At 32.0% G+C, this 20,856-nt stretch overlaps 1 protein-coding gene across 1 annotated transcript; it reads right to left on the bottom strand.

Moving 5' to 3' along the window:
* Positions 1-6,356: 6,356 nt before the first annotated feature.
* On the bottom strand, positions 6,357-16,866 carry LOC114344029 (nacrein-like protein F). Its single transcript, XM_050644852.1, has 2 exons — positions 16,819-16,866; positions 6,357-6,701 (listed from the first exon to the last, which is right to left on the bottom strand). Exons 1-2 carry the CDS (start codon positions 16,864-16,866, stop codon positions 6,357-6,359), a joined length of 393 nt encoding a protein of 130 aa, XP_050500809.1.
* Between the last annotated feature and the right edge of the window lie 3,990 nt (positions 16,867-20,856).

The raw sequence follows: 20,856 nt of genomic DNA, 5'->3' as shown, positions 1-20,856 counted from the left end.
AAAATATTGAAAAACATTTAGTTGTTTCTATGAGTGATAAAATTTTAAGTGGTTATAAATAATAAGTTATATTCCTTTATTGCCTATATTTTGCCTAAATGTTAATATTCCTGCCTTTTTTAATAAAAATCTTTGCCTATATAGGCGCCTTTTCCTTCAATTTTTGTTGCCTATAAATCCGAGCTTTAATTATGACTATGACGATTAGAAGTCTTTCAACTCTTTGAATCGTTGTATCTCAAAAACAGTGGCTCTTAGGAAAAAAACTATTAAAATATTTTTTATAGATAATTATCTAATCTACATTTTTTGTTAAAACTAATTTTACGATAAAACTTACCGTTTTCTCTGAAAATCGCTAAAATCCATATTTGGTGACTTTGACCCCGCGTAAATTTTTTAGCACGGGTCGGATTTATGAGGACTTTTTAGATTTCATTTATGATGGTATTTTGAACAATCCTGCCAATTTTCAGCTTGATGGTAATTATTGTAGCCTCACTCCTATTTTTAAGTCTAACTAGACCGGTCTACTATTATGTACAAAATTTATTTCGCCGAAGCGATGACGGTCGCTATGATGGTCACGAAATCTATCCTTTTTCCTCATCCTAAAATATGTTTTAGATTTATTTTAAATTTAAATACCTCTACACACAATTTATATAGGGTGTCCCAAAAGTAGTGGAACCGTCGAATATTTCGCGAACTAAACATCGGATCGAAAAACTGAAAAATACGTGTTTAATAATTTTCAAAAGCCTATCCAATGACAGCAAACACCAAGCCCCACTACACCCCCTGGAGGTGGGGTGGGGGTAACTTTAAAATCTCAAATGGAAACCCCCAGTTTTTCTTGCAGATTTGGATTCGTTATGTAAAAGTAAGCAACTTTTATTCAAGACATTTTTTCAAACTGTGAATAGATGGCGCTATAATTGGGAAAAACGATTTTCCTGATACCATAGGTAAGTTATAGAAATGGTCTAATATCTCGAGAAATACACTTCCAAATAAGAAACCAAAAATCAGGTTTTTAATATTTTTCCAAAACCTATCGACAAACACCAAACATAACCCTCCAACCAACCCCCTGGAGGTGGGGTGGGGGTAAGTTTAAAATCTTAAATAGCAACCCTAACTTTTTATTGCAAATTCGAATTCGCCATGAAAAATTAAGCAACATTTATCCGAAACATTTTTTAAAATTGCTGATAGGTGCCGCTAATAAATCGTATTTTTCCAATTAAAGCGCGATCTATCAAAATTATAAAAAATGTTTCGAATAAATGTTGCTTAATTTTTCATGACGAATCCGAGTCTGCAATAAAAGTAGCGGTTGCTATTTAACATTTTAAAGTTACCCCTCACCCCACCTCTGGGGGGTGGGTTGGAGGGTCACGTTTGGTGTTATTCGATAGGTTTTCGAAAAGAATTACAAACATTTTTTTTTGTTTCTCATTTGGAAGTGTATTTTTCGAGTGTATTAGACCGTTTCTATAATTTACCTGTGGTATCAGGATAAATGGTTTTTCCCAATTATAGCGCCATCTATCCACAGTTCAAAAAAAGTCTTGAATAAAAGTTGCTTACTTTTACGTAACGAATTAAAATCTGCAAGGAAAACTGGGAGTTTCCATTTGAGATTTTAAAGTTACCCCCCACCTCACCTCCAGGTGTGTAGTGGGAGTTGGTGTTTGGTGTCATTGGATAGATTTTTGAAAATGATTGAACACGTATTTTTCAGTTTTTCGATCTGATGTTTAGTTCGTGAAATATTCGACCGTCCACTACTTTGGGACACCTTGTATATACATACATATAATATAAAACATAGGCGCTGACGGTCGCAATGACGGTCGCAAATTCAATGCTTTTTCCCCTATCCAGAAATCGCACAACGTCCCTAAAGAAGTTTTCACTTCAAAAAAAACAAAATGTAGTAGTAGTAGCTGTATGTAATAACTTCAGTTAAGGGGAAAGGCGCAAAATGTAGCCTGTCAAAATTTTCAATGTGTTTTGAATGTACTCATTACATTGATCTCCTTATTAGCGAAATTAAAATTTTAAGGATTTTTTTCTTTTTTTCATCAAACCAATTTTCTTTTCAACTTTTATACAGTTTTCTCTTCTCTATGAATACAGTTTTTAATCCTTTTTCACAGTAACAGATCTGTTTAGTCTCAAATTTCCTGAACTGTTTCCTGAACTTCTCAGTTTCCTGAACTGTTACAGTTACAATTCATCTCGATAGTAACATGTTTACTAGCTAAATATTTCCAAATCTTGGACTTTTCTTCATGTTTCAAAGTATTTTTTCTTCTATTTTACCCCTTACATTTTTTATAACATCCACCAACAAATTTTTGTTGTCCTTGGCAATATCTAGATTTCATTTAGCTTTAAATTTTGATATTTTCCTAAAAATCTCACTGGCTATTTTTGTTCTGTCTTTACGTTCAGGCAAATCACTTTTTTTACTAATACTTTGAAATTTTCTCCAACATACCAAAATTTGTATTCTTTATCGATTTTTTGGTCTTGGTATTTTCTACTTCGTGTCTTGGCTGTAGGCGACTTGTACTCTTCTTCTTGTAGACACTTCCTCCAATTCCGTCCTTCGTAACAATACAATAGTTATTTTCCTAACAAGTGCAGAAAGTCAGTCTTTTCCGCACGCGACTGCAGTTTGCCGAACGACGCGAAGCGGGAGTTCGGCAAGCAGTCGCGTGCGGAAAAGAGACTTTCTGCAAGAGTTAGGAACAATATTTTTTCTAAGAGTCTTTAAAAAATTACCAAATCTTAATCAATTAATTTAATTAATATGAAAATACATACACAAATTAATTCTTTGACAAGGTTGTCAAAACCAAACTTTGAATATAATTAGTTAGCATGACGACGATCTTGGTTTCCATGACGATGATTCAAAACGACTGTTACTGTCTACCGATTTGACTTTCGAATATTATGTCAAAATAATTTTATTTCATCGAATTGTCGCGTTAATTTCATTAAAACAGGAACACAATAAGATATATTTGAAATAAATTAGTAAATAATATCTAAATATTAGTTTATTGCATGTATTAAAATTACTTTAAGGCCATATTAACATATCTAAATTAACACGCGTGCGGAAAAGTAAAAACCGCGTGCGGAAAAGTAACACGCGTGCGGAAAAGTAACACGCGTGCGGAAAAGTAACACGCGTGCGGAAAAGTGAAACTTTCTAAACTAAAATGCGTGCGCGAAAGTAGACATTTTTGCACGCTCGTAGAAAAAAAATTTTTTAATTATTTATTTCATAAATTCTTGTTCTGAAAATATCAATTAGTTTACAATACGTAGTTGTTAATTTACTATTTTACTTGAGAAAAAGTAGTCACAACTTAAGATGGGAACTAAATTTATTGACGTCTCGACTTTCACTTCGGAAATCGTTATCGAAATACAAAATATTAATATAAATTAATAATAAATCAATAAATAAACAAGTATAATAAGTAAAATAGTAAATTGCATAAGATGCCACAAAAAAATAGCTTCAAAACAGTACCTAGTTGTTAATATTTTATACTTTCCTTATTTTTAGGTTTCTAAACTGCAGGTTGTATTAGTTGCCTTTGGTTGCATCTCTTATTATGTGCTAACACCTGTTGAGGGCAAAAACTTTGACCCACATCATGTCCCTCCTGATACTCCTACCGAACAACCGATACCAGACAGTCCAACTTTGGGTCATGCACATCATCAACATCATAATGGTCATAATAGGCATAACGGACATAACGGGCACAACGGTAACAACGGTCATCATGGACATAATAGGCAGAACGGACATCACGGACAAAATGGACATCATGGACAAAACGGTCACAACGGTCATAACGGTCACAACGGACACAATGGACATAATGGACATGGTCATCACTAGATACATGCATAATAATTATTATTACTCTATAAATTAAATTAGTTTAAAGCAATATTAGCATTTTTATTTTGTAAAATATAACAAATAAAATCCTTAGATTAAAACAGTTTGTTTTTACATACTTATACTACAGCTTTTCTTCATAAAATGTCTGGCCAAAGTCTATGTATAAACCTTTTTTCTCTTCTAGTCTGGTAAATTATCGGAGAATAGGCCATTTTTGGGAAAAGTTATTTACCAGAAATTTTATTACTGGTATCCAATCTTATGATTGTATAATAATATAAACATGCAAAGTCAATAGTTAAAAGTTAATAATATAGGCATTTTTATAAACAAAATGACGGCCCCAAATCGTATTTTTTCAAATATTGCTCTATAACTCCGAATATTTTAACCTTTCCACGAAAAACATCCAAATAAAAATTCACCGTAATTAAATTCTGCAAAGAGACACGTTTTTTACGATTTTCTCCGACAAAAATTTTCCTCGGAAAATTCGGGTTTTCCAACAAAATCTTTAATTTTCAACTAAAATGTTAGGTAAGTAATTATTTATCAATAATTAAATAACTTACGGACATAAAAGCCTTTTTAGTATAGATTAAATTTCCAGAAGCCGGTGGAGATTTAACTAATAGTTTAGCAACAATTAAGTTGTTAATTAACAATTTCCGGTCACAATAATAACCATAATAATTATGATACACCAGAATAATTATAAATTCCATATAAAACGGAATTATACATATCTAACATACTTCACAGAATTAAAATTGGACTATTTGAGCGGCCTTAGGAATGCTTTAAAGTTATAAACAATTTTTTGGCTTATAAACAAACAGAATATCTCGGCAACTATTAATGCCTGGTTGCACCAACAGATCTTAGGCTTAAGCCGTACCTTAAGCTCCACTTACGAAATATACGCGTTGCACCATTGATTCTTAGATTAATTCTCAGCTTGTCACAATGGATTTCCACGTGGATTGTATCTTAAACTTAAGGATTATGGCATGCTAAGATATACGAGCCCTACCTATAAGCTGAGCTGGGCTAAACTGGAGCTTAAGATTTGTTAGTGCAACCAGGCATACATTAAATTTAAACAATGTTTATACAATTTAATATTAAACATTGTTTAATTGCGATGAGTGGTTCCTGAGACACGGCCGGTCAAAGTTAACCGGCATTTGCGACGAAGTTATAAACAAATGGCATCTCGTCCTAAGCAATACGCCCTCTGGTGGCTATTGCAGTAACCGAGCTAAGAGCGATTATTTATTTACTTTCATGTTGAAGGCATATTGTCATTGGAGACTTTGTTTGTTTAATCACCTTTAATTGTTGCTACATATTACTTCATGACTAAAAAATAGAACATTAACAATAATAATTACAATCTTTGGTGTGCACTAACCTGAGTTATTTTTCTCTTATAAAGTTCACTAAAATTAAACTTATAACTAACAAAATTGTCTATTAATCAATAAGAATACACGATAGTCACACAAAATATAATTAAATTTAGAAAAAAACACAGATAGACAAACAAAACTAACTCAAAAACACATAAAACTAATGCAACATAAAATATGTAAACAATTTCAAAGGCTCTTAGCTCAGTTCAATTTGATACCACATTGGCGCTGCGATCTTAAAACGAATCGCCAATAAGAAGGTAATTTTCACACCATTACCTCTTTATTTCAGTCCTCTTTCTACAAACAAATTTTCATATCTTCAAGAGACTGTTAACATGTATATTATAATAATAAAAATGATCGGAATTACGCGTGAAAAATACCAAAATCTCCCAATCAAAAGCTAGGTTGAAGAAAATAGAATCTCAAAGTTCAAAATCGGTATACCTTAAAAAATATATTTTGTCGGCTTCCTTTTTTTTCTTCATTTTTTTTTTTAACAATTTTCTTCATTTTTCTTCATTCCCAAGAAACTGGAGTGTTTATTTTTTTGCAACTGTTTTTCACTGTACACCGGAACAGAGAAATTTATTTTTACTTTTAAATTTAGTTTACCGCTATTCTAATCACTAAGTTGTTTTGTTGTTTAAGTTAGTTTGGGTAAAAAATTTTATCCATCTAACTACCTATATGATCAGCCCTAAACATCCATCCTTAGATATAGGCCTCCTCTTCCTTCTTCCATGCCTCTCTATCTTGGGCAATTTGCATCCATTTTGACCCAGTGTGTTTCTTCAGGACATCTGACCATCGCATCTGTGGCCTTCCCCTTTTTCGTTTATGGTTCCTTAGGTTAAAAATTACTAATACTTACCTATATGCTATAGTCAAAAATTATACAACACCATTTTAATCAAATTCTTTTAATGGGTAAATGATCTAAAATTATACAAAAATACTAAAATTGCTTTAAAATTGCTAAATTATGGAAGAATCTAATGATGACCATGATGTCCATTATGTCCATTATGTCCATTGTGACCATTATGTCCATTATGGCCGTTCTGTCCATGATGACCATTTTGTCCGTGATGTCCGTTCTGTCCATTATGTCCATGATGAACGTTGTTACCGTTGTGTCCGTTATGTCCGTTATGCCCATTATGACCATTATGGTTTTGATGATGTGCATGGCCCAAAGTTGGACTATCTGGTATTGGTTGTTCGGTAGGAGTATCAGGACGGACATGGTGCGGGTCAAAGTTTTTGGCCTCGACAGGTGTGAGCACGTAATAAGAGATGCAACTAATGGCAACTAGTGCAAACTGTAGTTTTGAGACCTAAAAATATGAAAAATTCAAATTAATTTCTACTACTTATAGCAAACGAAGTGTTACTTTTGCAATAATATAAAATAAATATTTGAAAATACATTTGAATTACTATAAAAATATAAAGGAGAAAAAACTGGATTACAAACTAGATGATCAATACAAATCCTGGTGTGCAAGAAAAACGTGTTGATCACGTGATGAGAAAGGTAATGAGTAGTGTGATTATAGCACAACAACGTAAGTTGCTTGTGGAAGTTATTTAATTAGGAAGCAAAATAAAACCAAAACATCCAAAAAAGAATCATAAAAATTTATTAACGGATATTAGGATATGGAAAAAGTGATACACTCAGTATAAAAATTGAAGCAAAATAAGTTGAAACATGAGAGTGAACTCTAACAAAATTTGGAAGAATGTTGCTAGTATTCTAACTAGACATATTGTAGTTGGAATAGTTGGAAAAATTCCATTAAAAAAATAGAATATAAAAATATCTGTGGTGGACCAAAAAGTAAAAAAAAACAACTAAACTAATTAAGAAAACTGTACTAGGATGACAATAACTTCAGTTGTCTCAGATTTTCAAAATTATACGTTCGCGAAAAAGGAAGTCAAAGTAGCTTTAGCAAAAACTAGAGGTATAACTATAGTATGACAATCTATAATCTATACGATAAACGTAAAAGTACATATTTATGATAAGGAGAATTTATAAAATATGTAGTTAAACAAATAGACACGAAAATGAAAAATGTTTAATTAGGTCAGGTTTTGGCAAGACCAAAATAAGAAAATTCTAGGACACTAAAGAATTTATACAAAAAATCAGATTAACACAACATCATACCACAACTAAAAAATTAAGTCAACAATTGAGGTTGTTACAAACAAATTTTCTTACCATTTTGTTTTTTTTTTTTAATTTGGTTAAGGTTGTTTCAAATTGTCGCTCAAAATTGAACTGTATCTGTACTTCTTACTTCAGATGTTTATATATTTTTTTACTGCGCTTATTTTAGGTAATTTTCAAAATCCAAATTATTTTAAAACTACTCTTCTTAATAAATAAAATTTTATTTGGAAAATCGATGACATCGCGCATTAGGTTGACTATAATATGGAATAACACTAAAACGAGAATTTTAATAGTGTGCTAATAGTTCTACTGATTTTATTATTTAAAAAATAAACCGATTATTTAAGTTTTTTATCGTAATCAATTAACTTATATTTCGTACATTACACTATTTTCTAAATTCCAGAGACGATGAAAAATATGTAAATATAACTACGAAGTTAATAATTTTAATGTCGAATAAATTGCAAATATTTGAAATGCTATAAATTATTGTAGACTTTTTTCAATTAGTCCAGGAACCGAAGCTTTTCACCTCGCAATTTTTACAGAATAGACCGATTTGCTTGAAAATTTAAGAATAAGTAGTGGATAGTCCGAGGATCAAAATCTATATGATGCCGAAAGGCGCCTTTACCATGGGGGTGGTCGCCACCCCATCTCGGGGGTGGAAATTTTTTATTATATTTGACTGCAAAAGTTGATGAAAACATTCATTGTAAGCAAAAAATGTTCTATACATTTTTTTGATAAAATTATTAGTTTTCGATTTATTCGCTATCGAAAGTGTTAGTTTTATATCGGTTTTTCAATTACTTACTCATTTAAGATTGACTCAATTTTTACCGTAGAAAAAATTTTTTCAAACCAAGTTCTAGGGAATTAAATAACCTACAATTTAATATTTAATCATTTTTTTTTGTATCTCTGATGCTAATCTTTCTATTCTGAAGAAAATGGCATTTTTTACCAAACTACAATAATTCGTTATTCGCTTTTAACTCCAGTTTTTTAACCCGGCACCTGCCACGTGGGGTGCTACCAGCACCCCATAACACATTTTTATCAAATATTTGGTATTTCAAGTTTGGTAACCGACATGCGTCATAGTAGCTTTCTATAATATTATATAGCATAGATGTGTTAGTGTTTGAAGTAGTTATTTAGTGTCATTCTGAACTTGTAGCTCTAAAGTCGAATTGGTGTGTCATCATCTGGCACTTTTATTGAAATAACTGATTTAAATTATTATAATAGACACTCTATATTCACTAAATATTAATTTTTTTAGATATTTTACTTGACTTCATTTATTATGGGTTGGTACTTGCTAATTTGCTAATAACACCTTTTTCATTTTGTTTTTTTAACTTTTATAACATATTAGTAGCTAATAAGTTAATAAATATGTTTTTTTATATTCTTGTGTTACTCAACACATTATTTTGTTCTTTACACAAGTAGATCACAGAAAATGTTTAAGGGGTGCTGTGAGCACCCCACGTGGCAGTTGGCGCCTTGCAAAGCTACGTGGCAGGCGCCGGGTTAAAAACTAATTACTCTAAGCCAGTCAAACCGAAGAAGAATGAATAAGGCCAACAACTAAAAACCCCGCTAACTTACATTATTATGCTTCCAATTGGATTTCTCCTTTTTTTATTCAAAAAATATATTGATTTTTTAACCGTAACTTTTTTACCTTTTACCTTAGAAAGTTTGGTAAAAAAGAATTTTGTAGGTTTTTACAAGATCTATAAGGCTATTGGTATTAAATCCATTTAATATCCTCAGTCGCAAAAAGAGGTGACTTTGAAAGGGTTGGTAAAGGTGGTTTTTGCATGTTATTACACGTTACAATTATCAATAGCTCACTCAATTTTTACCGTACAAAAATTTTTTGCAAACCAAGTTCTTGGGAATTATATAAGCTATAATTTGATATTGGAACATTTTTTCGTGTCTGTGATGCTAATCTTTCTATTCGGAAGAAAAGGGAATTTTTTACCAAACTACAAAAATTCGTTATTCGCTTTGAACTCCATTCTTTTTAAAAGTAATAATTCTAGACAAAATAAGGTAAATGACTAATTTTAATTAGAGTGGTGATTATGGGGTTGATTCCGATCACTTTTTCACTGAAAAAAATAGGGACTGACATTCTTTTCATTATAAGTCATTTAATTTTTGAGCTAGAGACTTTTTTTATTTCTGTGGGTAGATATGTTTAAATACTTTAAATTAGTTTCAACAAATTATCCTCGAAAAATGCATAGTTTTCCCGTCTTTTGACTTTGAAACTACAATATTTAGCATTTGACGAAGAAGAGCTAACATATAATAAAGTATAGCTCGATTAATATTGGTCTTAAAGAAAATAAAAAAAACGGTTTTGTTTATTTTTTCAAAAGGTACATTTTTGTTAAGCAAAGTTGTTTTGATAAAACGAAAACTTTTTGAGTTATTAGCAGAAAACTGATTAAAAACATTAATTTTTTCGATATAAAACTAACACTTTCGATAGCGAATAAATCGAAAACTATTAAATTTATGAAAAAAATGTATGGAAGGTTTTTTGCTTAGAATGAATGTTTTTACCAACTTTTGAGGTCAAAATATAATAAAAAATTTCCACCCCCGTGATGGGGTGGCAACCACCCCCATGGTTAAAGCGCCTTTCCGCATCATATAGATTTTGATTCTTGGGCTATCCACTACTTATTCTCAAATTTTCAAGCAAATCGATCTATTCTGTAAAAATTGCGAGGTTTTGTCCTAGTTTAAGCTTCATTACTTGGACTAAATATAATTTTAGGTCTGTTTTTAAACAGTATTAATATATAAACTTGCGTGCATAAAAATCGGCCCACTTAAATATTTGGTCACTTTTCATGTCTCGAATTTCCTAAACCTATTGTCCGATTTAGGTGATTTTTTAATATGTTATATTATAGCCTTATTCTTTAGCAATACCGCTGTAATAATATTCTTGCTAAAAAGGTAAATGTTCATTATTGTATACCGGTCAGTGTAACGGTAATATGATCTATCATATTACCCGTATGCAATAGAAGATATCAAAATGTGCAATAACTACGTCTTAAAATCCACTAAATTTCATTTGCATATCGTAACCGGTTTTAAAGCAATAAATAGACCGTCAGTTTGTAAGAAAAAATTCAACATCCCGTATATCGGAAACGAAGCAATTGAGGACATACGATTATAAAGCAAACTTTCACTATTTTTTCAAGCAGAATTACCCCTTAGAGTTTGTAACATTTATTTATAAACACCAATATAAGCCAATGAATAAAAAACAGAATGTTAAGAAAACCTGAGGCTATAGTTGGGTTTTAATTTCAATATTTTATAAATGCTAGAATATTCCACGGGGTGATGCAAACTTTGAGAAAAAAAAAGTTTGATTCGTACACTCGGTATACAACGAAAATTTAACTGTTTAGCAACAGTTTTATTACAGCGATATTGATAAAGAATAAGGCTATAACATATTAAACAAATCACCTAAATCGGACAACAGGTTTAGGAAATTCGAGACATTAAAAATGACCAAATTTTTAAGTGGGCCGATTTCTATGCACGCAAGTTTATTTTAATCTGTTCTTATCTAATTTTTTTCTAATCCTAATCTTTTCTGTCTTTCCCCCTAATTTTATTATATGAAGTAGATTTAAGTGTTTATTTCTATATTCTCTGATAAACACAAATGTTATTGCAAATATAATTCGAAAGCAAGCAGTTTTTTTAATTTTTTTAAATAATAAAATAAATAATAACAAGCTGAAACTGCGAGCATTATCATAACGAAAACTTAATTTTTTTACATATTTAAATTCATAATATGGAAAATTGCTGTTATGAAAAGTTGTTTAGAATTAAAAATTACGTTTTAATGTGCAAATACATCCTTTTAATTTAAATATTATGAACTATAAAGGTACTCTACTCTTGAGCGAAAGTCATATTTTTTGTCATACCTCGTATAAAATTGATAAAATTTGATATATGATGGTTTCATCTCATATCTTATGTAGAGCTTTTTATGAATACCTTTTTTTCGTCAAATTAAAAATAAAAGAGTTATAAATGAAAATGATGTTGGTATCCGTAATTTGAGAAAAATTTTCATATATTTTTTTCGTCAGAAGGACGTAATTGCATATATTAGAATATATTTTTTTATTCCAAACAACTTTTCATACTAGTCCTGTCGCCAGGGGAGGTACAACGGCCTCCTTAATTCAGATGGACTTACCCAAGTTTTTTTTTATATATTTTGACCCGTAGAATACGAATTTTTTGGGTAGCAGTTGATCCGGATGTCGATAAGGTTGTTATAGACAAAGAACTTGAGGAATTACATAACAGCGATTTCTCGCAAAACAAAACATCTTTTTGTATTTTTTGGGTCATTTTAAGCAAAAAATATTCCTACAAGTTTTTTCTTAGAATGCATAGTTTTCGAGATAACCGCGGTTGAACTTTCAAAAAATCGAAAAATTGCAATTTTTGAACCCGAATACCTTTTGATTCAAAAATAAAGTAGCAATTCTGCTTACCGCATTTGAAAGTTTAAGTCAAATTATATCGGTTTTGATTATTTGCATTGCTAAAAATTAATTTTTTTATTGTTAAACTAATCTATAAACACATAGTGTTTCCCGTGCCTAATACATGCGTTTTAACGCATGCTACGTAGAAATTGCCTCGCTTGCACTTGTAGCTACTCTACCTACTAGTTCGATTTTAAATGAGAATTCATAGAAAACATCACTCACATACTAGGTGTTTATAGCTTTGTTTAACAATAAAATAATAAATTTTTAGCAATGCAAATAATCAAAACCGATATAATTTGACTTAAACTTTCAAATGCGGTAAGCAGAATTGCTACTTTATTTTTTAATCAAAAGTTATTCTGGTTCAAAAATTACAATTTTTCGATTTTTTGAAAGTTCAACCGCGGTTATCTCGAAAATTATGCATTCTACCAAAAAACTTGTAGGAATATTTTTTGCTTAAAATGACCCAATAAATACAAAAAGATGTTTTGTTTTGCGAGAAATCGCTGTTATGTAATTCCTCAAGTTCTTTGTCTATAAGAATCTTATCGACATCCGGATCAACTGTTACCCAAAAAATTCGTATTCTGCGGGTCAAAATATATAAAAAAAACTTGGGTAAGTCCATCTGAATTAAGGAGGCCGTTGTACCCCCCTGGCGACAGGACTATACCAATTTCCAATATTCTAAAATAAATAAAGGTACCTACCTTTAGCGAAGTTCATATTTTTTGACATGCCTCGTATAATATACGAGGTATGTCAAAAACGAGGTATGTATACGAAGTATATAATATGATATACGATACAATTTAATATTTGATAGTTGAATCTTAGACTTTAGGCCATGCAGAACTTTTTAGGAAGAATAACTTTTTTTCGTAAAATTAAAAATAAAAAGGGGGAAAGGCAGTTTTTAATTTAATTTAATTTTAATTTCAATTATTTTTAATTGTTTTATTACAGTAAATTTTGTATCTGGGTCTTTTCGACTTCTTCAGGCAGGCAGGCTTGTTGATTTTTGATTCAGAGTTGTGACTGCATAGCTCCACCGATGAAGCATGAGATGCAGAAATAGCTATCTGGAGATGGTAGTTCAACTCCGAATCAAATTAAAACAAAAACTGCCTTTCCCCCTTGTTCTTCTTTACTCAGAATTTTGAGTAGGTACTTGAAACTGTCTTTCGGAATTTTTCCTAGATGAAAAGGGAGTAGATACGTGGCCGGTATCCTTTGCCCTTTCTTCTATATTCGTCGTCTCCGTGCTTATAAATTTTTAAAGCCGGAGATTTAGGATGTAACCAGAAAGCAGTTTCTTTTGACGAAAAGTCTTATACCGGATTTATACTCAGCACTGTTCGACAGGGAATTTGACAGGGAAGTGGGCAGCGTGAATGTGTAAATAGCTCCCTCGCGCTGCTGCTCGTTATGCTATTGCCATTGTACCTACATACCCAAAGAGGCGGTTTTCTGTGGCGGAAGTCAAAGGGAGGTAGTTCGAGGACGAGTGGGTATTCACATTCAACTACTCTCTCTCTCACTTGCCGCCGGCGCGGTAAGTGAGTAAGGGAGCAAGAAGATGCTGTCATCACTAGGGAGCGGATTTTATGCTAAATGCATAATGCATGCATATTTCGCATATTTGAGAATTTTACTAAATTTTGCATATTTTTAAAGAGACATGCATATTTTGTGCCTATTAAACAACTTCATTTTTTCTTAGAAAATAAAAAAGTACTTATAGTGCTTATAGTAACCCGTTATAAAATGATTGTAGGATGTTAAGGTTGATCTGAACCCCCCCAAAAAAAAATTTGAAGTTCAAAAATTTTGAAAAAATTTGAGAAGGTGTATGTGATTACTAGAAGTATTTTGACAAATTTTGAGCGAACTTCATGTTTTCGTTTTCGAAAAAACTCAAAAATACTCTTTTTTTCCAAGTATAAAGCGGGAAAACCAAACATACAATTTTGTTAATTTTCTTACAGCATAAAGATATAATCCTAAGAAATACTTATGAATTTTTTGAAAATTTTTGATCTTACAGTTTTGCCACAATAGGAAAAAATAATATGTTTTGGCTTATAATAAAGCTACCGGTAAGAAATCGGACAAAATTTTAATAACAACATATATAAAACTGTAAGAGTGGAAAATATTTGCAATAAAATGTTGAATATTTTTTCCTAAACATATGAAAAATCTCGTTAAACAAGAATTATATCTTGAATTGCCGCTGTGAATTTGTGCCGCCATGAAGTGACTCCATCTACAACATCGGTAATATTTATGTTCGATAGATAGCAGTACCTTCTGCTAGAATCGCGTCAAACAGAACTTTATCCTAGCAGCGTTGCCATATCAATTACTTTGTACAACAAAACGTGTTATTATATTATAGTTAGTAGGTAATATAATACAGATATATATACTACTATAACGTCTATTTATAACGCATCAACGTGACCTTCTGAAATTAATTTAACTACTTTTCTTGAAATATTGTCAGTCCCCTTGGCCGTATTAGATTTTGATATATTTAGGGCCGGTACTTTTTGTCTCGATTAAACCCGAGTTGGCTTTTTAATGTTTTTAAGTAACATAAAGTTGTCTTTTTTATTTGTATTTTTTCATGTATCTCTGAAGCTTTGTATTTGACTATATTTTGAATTGGAGCATAAATAGTCTACTTTTGTCAAATAGTTTTTCTAATAACTAGGGTCATTTCGCCTGTTCGCGTCCATCGCCCAATTCGCGTCCATTTTACGGCTCTTCTTTTGAAAATTCTCGAAAATAAGTATACTAACGCGCCAATAAAACGAAGAGTTATTACCGCTAATACCTCAATATATAAGACACATGCACACACAGACAAAACTTTCATACGCCCAACCAATCCTGTTTAAAATAATTTTTAGTTTTGTCTTGTCAAAAAGAAAGTGCGGATGTGCCTTATATTGAGAAAAAAATAGTGTGCAGCAGCACGGTTAACGGTAAGTATTTTATTTTTTTATGTGAATTTTACGATAAATAGCTGTTTTAATAATTAAAAAAGGAGTAATATTAATTATGAATTTGCTTATATTTTTTATAGTTAACAGTTAAAATAAGGTGGACGCGAATTAGTACACCGAATTTCTAAAACTTACACTTTGCGTCCGCAATGGACGCAAACTATACCTACAAGGGATATCAAGAGAACAAATTGCGTCCTTTTTTCAACATACGACTAAATTCTTTGGAAATTTAAAATGTATTATATAGTTGATTGAAATGAATGATTTGAATGAAGTAAGTAATTTTTTTGATTCCAAATGTTCTGTTTAAGATCAGTTCTTCAGAGACAAGGAAAAATAAGGAAAAGAGAACATACATAGAAGAAGATTTAAAAAAAGCGTTAAATGAAATTCGAGAGAAGAAGAAATCGATAAGACAAATATGAAAAGGATATGCTATTCCCAAGACCACAATATTGGACAAAATCAGTGGGCGCAGACTAGATGGAGTAAAGAAACTGGACCGGAGCCAGCGCTAGTAGATGAAAAAAGGTGCATGGCTAAAAAAACAGGAATTGTTAGATACTCTTACTAAGGAAGAAAAGCCAGAACCGCTTTCGACTTCTTCGACTTATCAGCATCAATTGCATCGCTACCAACCTTTTTAGAAAAGTCTCCTCGAGTACGACCAGCTTCAGCTGTGTTGGAGAATTAACAAAAGAAAATCCCTGATCCATTTAAAAACCACCTGATGTTGCCTGAAATTTCTAACAAAGCAAGAAAAGAAAATCAAAGAACTCCAGCAGTCATATATTCTGCTGCTTGGAGAAAGTATTATGAAGATAAAGAGAAGATCAAGAACGAAAAGCAGGAAGCAATACAAAAAAAGAAAGTTAGAAGGAATAGAGAAACAAGAACAGAAAAAAACTTTAAAAGATTCTAACATGGTTCGTAAAACTGCTCCGAAACGAAAAAAGAAGATACATCCTCTTCAAGAAGTCACACAGGAAATGGTAGATATAGCATTTAAGAAAGAAAATTAACCAGTCGTGGAATGAGTAAAATGTCCTGAATGTGACGATGTACTAATTTCAGATGTAGAAGATGACGATGAGAAAAACATTGGCTGTGACAAGAAGTGTATTAGATGGTATCATCTAAAATGCACTCGATTTGTAGGATTAAGTTATTTAGAGGCCAAAGTCTTTTTAATGTGACTTGTGTCATTGATTAAAATTCTAAGGCCTTAATAATCATACCTTGTCTCATAGTTAATATGATTCAACATTTCTTGTGGTGGTAAGATTAGACAAAATTATTGTATTGTTTTGTGACTATGATATAGCCAAAAACATGATAATTTTGATTTTTAAATTACTATATATTCTTAAATAAAGAAATTGTTAGAATCCAGTCTTTCTTTACATGATCTTAAAAATATTAGCCTTACATTCCTATTCTAACCTGGTGGACGCCAAATGGTCTACTAGTGGACGCAATTTGGATTTTGTGGACGCAAAGTGGGTGAAACGCCTAATTCTGAAATTTGTTTATTTAAAAGAAAAACACAAGATGTTTTGAACTAAACTAAGAGTTAACCTTAAAATAGACTATATAATGAACACATTACATAAATCTTTCATTGAAATAAGTGCTGGGACATTTCTATTTTCTTCTTCAAACTTACCAACTGCACTAAATGGACGCGAACAGGCGAAATTACCCTACCATCCATGGTGTTTCTCTTTTGTCGCACTTATGTTTATTAAAGATTTTAATTGAAATCATTATTTTATCTTTAAAATTTTCATTGTTCATTACTTTTTACACCACAAATTTGCATTTGTGGTGAGCTAAATTTAAAGGAAACCAATTGGACGATATTTAAATAGATATGGAGTAAGAGTACCTAAATAAATAACCACTTTTGAAATTAATTCAGGATAGGTTAAAAAATATTTTTACCTTCATATTAAAAATAAAAAAGGATCAATATAAAAGAAATAATAACAATCAATTTTAAAAATCTTACATCTATATTGATTTCTTCTATGTACAAAAACAACAGAAATAAATAAATATTAGCGAAGACAAAAGAAAAAATGTGTTGACACTTAATAATATGTTAAATAAACGTATTGATTAGTCTGATGCAAGTAGAACTAGAACTGTTATATGGAGCTAATCTGGATCGGTATAAATTAGATGAGAAAGAAAAAAATCTAATAAACAGTTTCTTTGAGAGCAGAAGGAGAAAGAGTATGGAATATTAGAAAATGAAAACGGCGCGGCAGAATAATCATCGATAAAGAAGTAAAAAAGGAAACGCGATAACGATATCTGGAACAATTGTTTTATCTGATAAGACACGAAGAAAAGCCAGAAATTGCTATCAAAACTGTTTCTGTTAGCTGTAACCTTTCTGATGTTTTTGTGTCCAGCATGCCTACTACGATACGGTCTCGGATCAATTCCTCCTTCAGTTGCCCATAATTACAATGTTCTGCTAAGATATGTAGGCTAGTAATAAATAAGTCAATGGTTTCACCTGGTTTTTGTACTGTAGAATTGAATTTGAAACGTTCATATATAATATTACGTCTAGGGATAAAATAGTTGTCACAAACATTTAAAACTTCCTCGTAAGTATCTGGAATTTTTTGAAATTGTATCAAAATATCTTCGGATTCTTCTCCCATAAGGTACACTAGGATATCTATTTTTTGTTTTTCTGTCTTTTGGAGCTGCCCTGATACCGACATGTAGCGCTCCAGCCTCTTCCTCCATGCAGGCCAAATTGCTGGGGCCAAAAAATTGAATTTATCCGGAGGGTTAACATTCAATGGTGCTGGACTTACTATACCTTGAGTATTTGCATCAGGAGTAGTATTAGTAGACATTTTCAGTGTTACTTTATGTCGGGTATGATTTCAACCACAATTGACCACAATGCAGAATATTTTCTTGCCCCTTAACCTTGCTTTGCTACTCTTGGCATGTGCTAGTGGTTAATGGGTAATATAGTTTTATACTTAAAATATACGTGCTGCACTCAACACCGCTGCCACCATGTTTAGTTGGGTTCTTTAATAATGACTAATAAGTACTCTTGATTAAGATATCTTTATTTAGTTTGATCATCTTACATCGCTTGTCCCGGTACCGGTTCCCCGGATCAGACCTAACCTAACTTCATCCTAATCCTTGTTCACCTATATGACATCTATATAGGCAACCAAAGATACACTAACAGAACAAAAACAAAAAATATAGTAAAGCAATGTGGATTGTTTGTGTGCTTGGAAAAAGGTTATCGGTATTCAGCCCGAGAATATACACCTCTAGAGACAGCCAAATCCATAAAAACATGTAGCTTGTTAAGTGAATGTCCCTAAAGAAAACAATAACTTCTTCTTTAGCCTGTTTGCATCCACTCCTGGACAAAGGCCTCCCATGAGTTTTCCACTCTCCTCTGTTTTTTGCTTTGAAGTCTCCCCTTTGCACTCCCCACTTTTGCTTTGAAGTCATCTAACCATCGTTTTTGTGGTCTTCCTCTGCTACTACTATGCTCGCGTGGTCTCCAATGTACAATGTTCTCGTCCACCTTTCGTTGTTTTGCCGTGCCACGTGTCCTATCCAGTTCCATTTCATTTGCGCAATTCTTCCAGTTACATATACCACCTTCGTCCTGTTTCGTACGTCCCATTTCAAATATGTTCTCTCAGAGATACTCCTAACATAGCTCGTTCGATGGCCCTCTGTGTTCTTAATCTATTGACTGATAACCCTGTAAGTGTCACGGTATCCACTCCATCAGTCATAACTGGTAGAATACAACTGTTGAATACCCTTTTTTCTAGGTTTATTGGTATCTTTTTGTTTTTCAACACATCACTGAGTCTTGCAACTGCTGCCCAAGTAATTCGGATTCTTCTAGTTATCTCTGCCGTTTGATTCTGTTTGCCTAGCTTGATCGTGTGACTCTTCGACACTTTCGATCTGACTTCCATCTAAGTCGATTCTGATATTTTGATTTGTCATCACTTTTGTTTTATTTAAATTTATTTTTAAACCGCTTTTCTTCTCAGATTCCTGTTTAAGCATCTTTAGTATGTAGATTAGTTCTTCTGTATTGTTGCTTATGAGCACTATGTCATCGGCAAATCTTAGATGACTTAAAAATTTAAGTGACAATTTAACTTTTTCTTCTAAGACATAAGGCATCTTCTAATTCAATAGTAAATAATTCTATATTCTATATCTGGAATCAATCCTTGCTTTATTCATTCCGTCTAATACGGCCCAGAGTTCTATGGAATCGAATGCTCTATTGTAATCAACAAATGCTGAAGAGGTTCATTGTATTCGTTACACTTTTCGAGAAATGTCCTTATTGTCTGTAGGAGTAGGTGTTCTACGGTACTATAACCTTTGCGATATCCCGCTTGTTCAACAGGCTGGTAACTATCGAATTTATCTGATAGTCTGTTGGTTATTATTGTGGTAAGCAGTTTGTACGGATGTGGTAACAGACTTATTGGTCTGTAATTTTCGAGTTTGTGTTTGCCTCCTTTATTTTGTAGTAGAAGTAGCTGCGCATTTTGCCAAGTGGTTGGAATAGCAATATCAAAGAGGCACTTCTTCATTAGGATTTTAACTGCTTCCAAGGTAGTTTGACCTCCATCTCTAATCATCTCTTTTGTTATTCCGTCGTCTCTATATTTTCCATTTTTCATTTGATTTAAGGCATTTATAACTTCCTCGTTAGTAATAAACCATACCATAATAATAACTTTAGTAATAAACTATACCATTTATACTACAGCCAACGATCAAATGTGTAATTTGGAGAAGTGTCAGAAGAAATGGAGATAAGGAGAGGGGCCAGGCAAGGTTACATACTGTCGCCGTTATTGTTTAGTTCTTATTCTGAAGAAATCACACAAGAAGCTTTGGTAAACGAGACAGTCGGCATAAAAGTGAATGGAAATTTAATTAATAACATTAGGTATACCGACGATACAGTCATAATATCAGACAACTTGGAAGACTTAGAAAGAATAATGAACAAAATATTAAGATATATGTAATGGAGAATACGGACTCTCCCTTAACCTCAAAAAACCAAAATTTATGAAAAATAGCAAGAACAACAATATAAATGAAATATTAACGGTAGGCGGCCAGCAGTCTGAGAGAGTAAAAAAATATACTTACTTGGGAACGATAATCACAGAAAATAACGATTAGACTGCAGAAATAAGAGAGAGAATTGAAAAAGCACGTGCCAACTTCGTGAAAATGAAAAAGATTTTATGCAGCAAAGATCTAATATTGGCCCTCAAAATAAGGCTAATTAAATGTTATGTACACAGTGTGCTTTACTATGGAACTGAATCATGGACATTAAATCGAAATGCAATAAATCGACGGTTCTCTTAGCAAGACAGAGACGAACTAGTTTTGGTGTTAGTGAAATAGTTTTCAGTATTTTTTTCTGTTAAGTCATTTTTAATATCTTTATTATAACCTTTTTTGTCTTATTCTGAGGTATCTCATGAAACTGATTACGCAAAAAGATCTCATGGGAATATTTTTCCCAAGAAACGCGAGGTTTTCGCCTTGCTTAAACATATTTTGCGGAATTTAAAATCAAAATCCTATTATTACATCTACAGATGCATATAAAATATGATACATCCATGGCCGTCGTCCACATGTTTAC

Source organism: Diabrotica virgifera, chromosome 2, assembly GCF_917563875.1.
Source record: "Diabrotica virgifera virgifera chromosome 2, PGI_DIABVI_V3a".
Classification (NCBI taxonomy): domain Eukaryota; kingdom Metazoa; phylum Arthropoda; class Insecta; order Coleoptera; family Chrysomelidae; genus Diabrotica; species Diabrotica virgifera.
Note: the sequence above shows the minus strand (reverse complement) of the source record. Positions and strands in the feature narration are given on the sequence as shown.